This window comes from Notothenia coriiceps, unplaced genomic scaffold, assembly GCF_000735185.1.
Source record: "Notothenia coriiceps isolate Sejong01 unplaced genomic scaffold, NC01 NC01_scaffold00033296, whole genome shotgun sequence".
Lineage (NCBI taxonomy): Eukaryota > Metazoa > Chordata > Actinopteri > Perciformes > Nototheniidae > Notothenia > Notothenia coriiceps.
The window spans coordinates 100,763-108,297 of NW_011365997.1; the positions used below are offsets into that span (position 1 = coordinate 100,763).

The 7,535-nt window shown below is 38.5% G+C and overlaps 1 protein-coding gene across 1 annotated transcript in view; it reads right to left on the bottom strand.

Moving 5' to 3' along the window:
* Window positions 1-7,535, bottom strand: part of drosha (drosha ribonuclease III) — a 90,099-nt gene that overhangs the window by 78,015 nt on the left and 4,549 nt on the right. Inside the window, exons 5-8 of the mRNA XM_010789741.1 lie at window positions 6,154-6,295; window positions 3,812-3,972; window positions 2,438-2,518; window positions 117-203 (exon numbers count right to left, since the gene is read on the bottom strand). Of these exons, the coding sequence (XP_010788043.1) occupies window positions 117-203; window positions 2,438-2,518; window positions 3,812-3,972; window positions 6,154-6,295 (471 nt within the window). The remainder of the gene's footprint in view (window positions 1-116; window positions 204-2,437; window positions 2,519-3,811; window positions 3,973-6,153; window positions 6,296-7,535) is intronic.

Sequence of the window (7,535 nt, forward strand, 5' to 3'; positions counted from 1 at the left end):
AAAATACTGAGGGGAAATCATGATTGAAAGGAAGAGAATTCCCATTTTATCATATGATGTTATTCAGATAAGAAACTTCTGGTCTCACTTTTAGGGTCTTGACAAAATAGACTTACCAGGAAGTTGGTGGGAGGAGACACGGTGATCCTGTAGTGGAACAGTTTCCCAGAGTTGTTGTTCATTGGACGACAATGTTTCACTTGCTGAAAAAGACCAGAAACTGACTTTAAAGTGGACCTATCATGCTATATTTGAATAATATAGTGTAGGACCATACCTATATAAGGCATTTTTATACTTTTTATTTTTCAAAATACCAAACAGATCATGCATTTTAGCCATTCCTCATTTCGCTCAATTTAACACTGTCTTTGCATCATGGGCTGATTCTGTGAGAACAGCACCATCTACAGGCCTGGCATATGTACTACAGCGTCTCCAGCGCTTTCCAACGGCAATGTCCGTGGCTGTCTCCTCCTGATTGGTGGAGTTGGCCCAAAAGCTGTAGCGCCACTTCTGTGACGTCATAGAAGTGTTCAAATCTGGATCAGTCTGTATCAGATCCGTTGCAGCCCCTTTTTAAGAGATTTGGGTATGGAGGAAAATAGAGAGGGTTGTGTTTTCTGACACTTGGTGAGTTCCCTGGAACACCGGGGACACATGTTCATGTATACAAAACGTACAAAAGTGCATTTTGCATGATAGGTCACCTTTAAGTTATAGTCTTTAACAGCACAACGTAAGAACAAGAAAAGGGCCAGAAACACATCTAATAGATACGAATGATGTTTGGAGAAAAGAAACAGATTTTGTTCACATATCCCAGAATTTGTAACACCCCAAACGTACAAGCCGTATTTTTTATTTGTTATGAGTATCCCTCAAGAAACGTTTAGTCGATTAATAGTCAAAGAACTTCACTTACCAAGTTAATGTTAACAAATAATAACATATTTAATTAAAGTATGTTTCCAGCATTAAAACATCACAAGAGACCAAATACTAATTGTGTTAACATAGATCTAACTCATATTTTCCAGTAAATCCTGACAAGTAAAAATCATTGACATGCTCTTAATGAAAACAGTCACATTTCCAATACACTGCATGAAGCCATAAAAACAAATTAATTGACTAACGATGCCCCGGTCAGCCAAGTCCGTAACAAGTAATTAGTCAGCTAATGGACGAACAAGGGGGCGAGCTCTGTTCTTTTTTACACCCCACCACGTACTTTAAGTTATTAAATGACCTTCAAGCTACGCCTGTTAAAGTTGCCGGTGAAAAGAAATCTACTATATTGAACATTAACAAGCATTTCTCTGAAGGTTATGTTAACACCTCCAAGAAAAATACTTCTGGAAAAATACAGGGTAATGCATTTATTAAGTAAAAAAAAAGAAAACCCACCTTAATGGAAGATACTGCAGTTGATAAATATTATGTTTTACAAGTTTGTAAAGTTGAATGTGAATTGATGGAAACATTGGATTGAACCTGGTTCAAAATGACTTCCCATTTGTCGAAGTATTGGAGAAGAAGTTTTTTTACAGAGAGAATTTTGTATATCTCTTTGCCTAACTACAAGTCAGAACATATTCTCGAAAATCTATTTTTGCCATGTTTTTTGGAATAGAAATGTTCTATAAATCAGGCTATGAATGATATATGAACAAAACCCTCCATAGAAACCTTCAGAATATAGATAGAAATTGGACTGGAAGGTTTGGTGGATGAAAGTTCTGCTGGATTGGAGATTTCTAGCTTCAAGTATAAGGAATGAAAACTCATTTTAGAAAAGAAATATGAATTGCAAGATTCCTACATATAGCTATCACATTGTCCCTATAAATATTCCCTAGTTGATAACATACATAACCTTTCATGTCATTAAATAGGCAAAGTGTAGTCGAATACAATTCTTAATGTGTATTTTGTCATTTTATTTTCCTGTGTCTTAAAGGAGTCCAAAATAGAAAAGTGCATGTTTTAGCCTTCGTGTTTTGCTTTAAATGTAAAAAAAAAAGGTGTTATATCACACCTATGATAAATACAGGGAACATAAAATAGCTTTGACATTTGCAGTTTATTTTTCTTTGCTTGAACGTGTTAGATTGTTCATTTGTAGTTGGGTCTATGTGGGAGTTTTGGTTCATAAACCAAGCAAAGCGAGAAAGCAGAAATCTCAGCGGCTGGCAAATAAATCGATGAGCCATTGGTATAGATCAACTCCCCTGTCGAGTTCTCACACTGATGTACATGTAATATCATCATTTGGTTCTTTGGGATGATGAAATCCCCCTTACTGTCCCTTTAAATGCAATGGAAAATGGTCAATGTACACAGAATACATTTAAAATGACTAGAATAATGTCCTTGGCCCTCTGTGGCACCACTTCAAGGTTATGAAAGGGGATTTATTCACGGCGTGTCATACCTCCTCCCCCGGGTAGATGCTGTGGCGGATCCCTGTACGTCTGGCCTTGGCACTGCACTTACACAGGGGACCATCATTCATCTGGACAGGGAGAAAATACGTAAATCACACACAAGCGCTCCGGCTACTTGCCATGTATAACAGCAGGTCTGCAGGTCACTGTACAGCTCTAAACGCTTCACATTCAGTTCTCCACTGGAGTTTAACGTTAGCCTGTGTCAGTTATTGTGCAATTACCACCTAAACAACAGTTTGACATTCATTCTTTGAAAAGGGAGAACTAAATATTCAATTATCTTTTTTTATATACGATTTTGCCTGAACTCAGGTAGGGCTGCTCAATTAATCGCGATTACGATTATGGCTTGCAACGATTACGAAAACAACGTAATCGAAATAAAACGATTATTCTTTTATTATTAATAATAATAATTTTTTTTTTTTTGGTTTTTCAGTTGAATTACACTTAAAGTTCAGGGTAATCAACTGTTAAAAACATACTGTTAAAAAAAAAATTCTCCAATAAATGGATGTTTTCAAAGTCAATGAATAATCGCAATTACAATTATTGACCCAAATAATCGAGATTATGATTTTTGCCATAATCGAGCAGCCCTAAACTCAGGCATCATGTGGCTGTACAAAGAAAAAAGTTAGATTTTTAACAGGATCTAAACCAAACCAATGTGTTTTTATTCGAGTGTGTAAAATACCATTTGTAGGCTGGGGTTATCTCTGCAGTTCCACAATATTGTATTCAAACAAATATTGTGCTCTCTGGGGTTTTAATATAGTACTAGTCAATATTGCTATTTCGTTAATTGTGCAGCCCTTGTACTGTATCTAGGTTACAGATTGTCTGGCAGCCAAATTGCTTTTACAAGGAAATAAGTGCATCCTTCCATTATGTGATATATTTAAACAACGGCACACATGTTGCGTTTGATGATAAAATCAAAGTTTTTGTTTGCTTTTGGGAAAGAACGTTTTTCATTTATTTCTGTTTTGTTGACTGTGGCAGAGCAGCTGCTTCAAGTAGAGGCAGTATTAGATGTTCCAAAGCCATGTTTATTCGGATTACTGTTATTATCTTCTGCCATCGACTGTTATCTGTTCACTGTGTGAAAACTCATGCATGTTTGATGTGAAGAACAAAGGCAGGGTTCAAAGATCTAAAGGCATATTCATTTTAACGATACTTAGAATGTAATGAAAATCCATTTTGTCAGTAAACTGAATCTAAGTAAAGAACATCAATGATCCTGTCCTGTTCTCCACCTTTAATACTTTGTGAGACCTGCATTGGATTACAGAAGAATGGAGATGAAAGCAGAATCTGATTTGTAACGGTAAGCGCCAGAGGGTGGGACCGACCTGGCCGGGGTCGTTGTACCACAGCTCGTCGTGCAGCCGGTCAGGGTGAGCCTTTTTCCTCTTGATCTCAGCGATGACATCAAAAACATCCGAGTCAGAGCTGCTGGAGCAGGTGCTTCCCTCCCCGTCTGACTCGCAGTCTGACTCACTGCTGCTGTCTTCTGCAAGCAAAGTGCAAAAGGGGCTTTAAACCGCTGCAACGTCACAGGGCTGACAGCGGATACATAATACGATGAGCCGCAGCGCGCTCGCTGTTTAAGCTCCCCGGCTCAGCTGTGCCCTCAGAAAGTATTAAACAACATAAAGTCTCCGTAAAGCAATCTGTCAACAATGTTTTTCAAATGGTGCACTCTGCAGACTCTGAGAGGAATAATTATACACACAAGAAAGTTCAATCATAATACGTGTGTAACTAGGGAAGATATTACACCATTAACATACAGTCATTTAGATGAGCCCCATATAAACACCTATAGTGAGAAATAATTACTTATATCATTAAATAGTCAGTACTAGTCATCAACAATTCAAAACTAAAGTAAAAACAATTATATTTGCAGATTACTCCAGCTAACAAGTATTGGATATTCCCAGTATTACTTATATATGCATTTACTTAGCCCTAGTTAGCATCAATATAACAATGGCATTTATTTCGTCAAAAATGTATAGAAATTAAGGAGTACAAAGAAATAAAGAAAACTAATGAAAAGTGGAAATAAATAAATAAATAAAATAAAAGTTAGGGCAAGAAATAAATAAATAAATAAATCTTGCCCTAACTTTTATTTAATTTATTTATTTATTTCCAGTTTTTTGATATACTTTATTAATCCCCGTGGGGAAATTGTTTCTCTGCATTTGACCCATCCTAGTGTTAGGAGCAGTGTGCTGCCATTTTGAACGGCGCCCGGGGAGCAGTGTAGGGAACGGTGCCTTGCTCAGGGACACCTCGGTAGCACTTGGTCTTGCCGGGACTTGAACTGGTGACCTTCCAGTTGCCAAGCCAAGTCCCTATCGACTTCGCCACCACCGCCCCGTACTCCTTAATTTCTATACGTTTTTGAGGAAATAAATGCCATTGTTATATTGATGCTAATGATGATGCACGGGAGGGCTACTCCCCATAAGCTATGCTTCAGCCCTCCCTCTTCTACTAATTTTGTTCATTTGTGTGTATGAATTATACGTTTTTGTTTTTGTATGATTTTAGTAGAATAAATAAAATAAAATACTAATAACTTGAATGTTCCACATATGTAGCTTAGAGTGATTAACCAATCACTATGTTGGATTCATTGTTAGAAGATTCCACTTTATTATAATTACTCCTTATAAGCTACATGCAGACTTGTTTGAGATTCAGCAGCACATTTGCCCAATGCTGACATCTGGAAATCATGTTTTCTAGATTTCTCTCCTAAAAAAAATAACAAAAATAAGATTTATAATCACTATTCATTGGAATAGTTTGTAAGCAGTCTTCAATCCTTATCAGCAGTTTGACTCGAGCACTCGATTGTGAAGTCAGCGCCCCGAGCATGGTGTTTAGCAAAGGAGATCTTCCCGAGCAACATTTCTATTATTGCAGCTCTGAGAGAGACGGATCAGGCTGACAGCCCCGCAGATAACATCATAAACGCTGAACTTAATCTCTGCCTCAGCCTAATGCACTGCCGAGGAGACGGCGCGCTTTTGTGCATATCAATTACAAAAGATTGCCGACAGATGTGTTAACTGTTTGTGCATTGTTGTTTTCCACTTACCCAGAACATACATGCTTACGGGAGAAGGACAGCTTTAGGAATAAATCGATGACTGCTATTGCTTCATAACTTACTTTGCATAGTGCAGAATTCGAGCTCAGCTTAACATTGATAACTTTTAAAGCATTATCATTAAGAGTAATTGATGACATCATTTTTACTTTCCAAAATAGGTCTGATATAATCCAGTCCTCATGTCACAATCTGTTCGTTGTTTTAGCGAGCTAGCTAGCCATTATTATTTGTCATGGTGTTTTATTGTGTGCCCCTCTTCTTGGTTTATTTGTGTTTTTACATTTGACCTGAGGACCTCTTTTTGTTCTGGAATGACAATAAAATATCCTTATCCCTATAACATTAACATAGCTCAATTAATTAATACAAAGCACACTTATTTAGTTCAAGCTCAAATATATAATTTGGTTATTGCCTCAAGTCCAGCATTGTTAAAACAACCTGTTGATAATGTGCTTTTTTTTTGTCTTAAATAAATTGAAATGACATTAACACTTGGATTATAATGTACATTTATACTTATCACAAATTGTACCCAACTAGTTTTGCAGGTCTGCCCACCTGGGTCTTCGTCCAGCTTGGTCTTGGGGGGGTCCCACATGGGCCGGACAGCCTTCGCCCTCTCCTGCCTCTTCCCCAGCTCCTCCTCGAAGCGCTCGTACAGATCCCGCAGCTTGCTGGTGCCCACCACAGTGGAGTCCCCCTGAACACGTGCAAATCAAATAAATACATTTGTCCATTGTTTTTAAATGTTACATAAAGCAAGTGAACCTAAAAGCTACCTCAGTCTGGGGCTGCAGTCCAATAGTCCAAAAATACTACCGTCTATTCCTTGACCTCCGTGTGAAACGTCAAGGGGTTAAGGAATAGTGGATAGGAGAGTTCAAAAGGAGAAGAGACTGCGGTGCTTTGAGAATCCGACTGCACTTCCACTATCCCATGTGTTTATGATGCGCCAGCGGACGTCATGAATATGCGTCTGCTGTGGGGAAACTACAGTTTTCTATACAGCGGAGTGAGCGGACTACATGGATGCTTAAAGGTCCCATGTCATGCTTCTCCGGTTATGACCCGTCCCCTTGTGTGTTATGTAGCTTTCCCTGCATGTAAACGGTCTGCAGTCACAAACCCTCAAAGCACACCCTGTAGCGAGTAAAACTCTAACACAGAGAAGACCTGTCTGCTGCCCCAGAGCGCCTCGTTGGACATTTTTATTTTTCCATTTGCGTCTTCCTGAGTATAGTGACGTGCCCATATCCTGGTCCAAATGGATCCGTGGATCTCCTCACACACACACACACTCACACTCACCCTTATCTTTTCTCAGCCGCGGTACTCCGATGAGTTTCGCCGGCACACACAGTGGATCTCCACTCACAGTTCGCCACACACTCACGTGTAGGACAGAGAGTGAATACACATACTATACAGAGATGCTGTTTGAGAAACCAATGTGATTTTGGGACATTGAACAATGTAAATCTATTCTAGTAGACCTCAACAATGGAATTATGATCAGTAGAAATGGCCATGACATGGGACCTTTAATAAGAACGTCGGACGCATCTAGAGACTTTGCACCGCGCTCTGATGGAGTGGTTTTATGCTTTATGAACGTGGACAACAGAGAAACATAAATTCTTCATGAACGAGGTTGTAATTGAAACTTAAACTTATGCTCGTCACCCTCTCCCTCCGGTCCACATTAATACAAATGATCCCAATACGTATGATTGTATGAAAAGATCTTAAAATAAATACAAATGTATTTATTATAAACGTTAGTCCTTAACACCTATCACCATTCAAACATCTTTTAACAGTTGAACAAACCCCACACAGCTCAGTGAAATGTTGACTTTATTTGATCATTTCAGTAAAAACTAATGTTCATATTTCTCTTTTTGATTATAATACAGATGAACGTTCCTGAGACTGCCAAG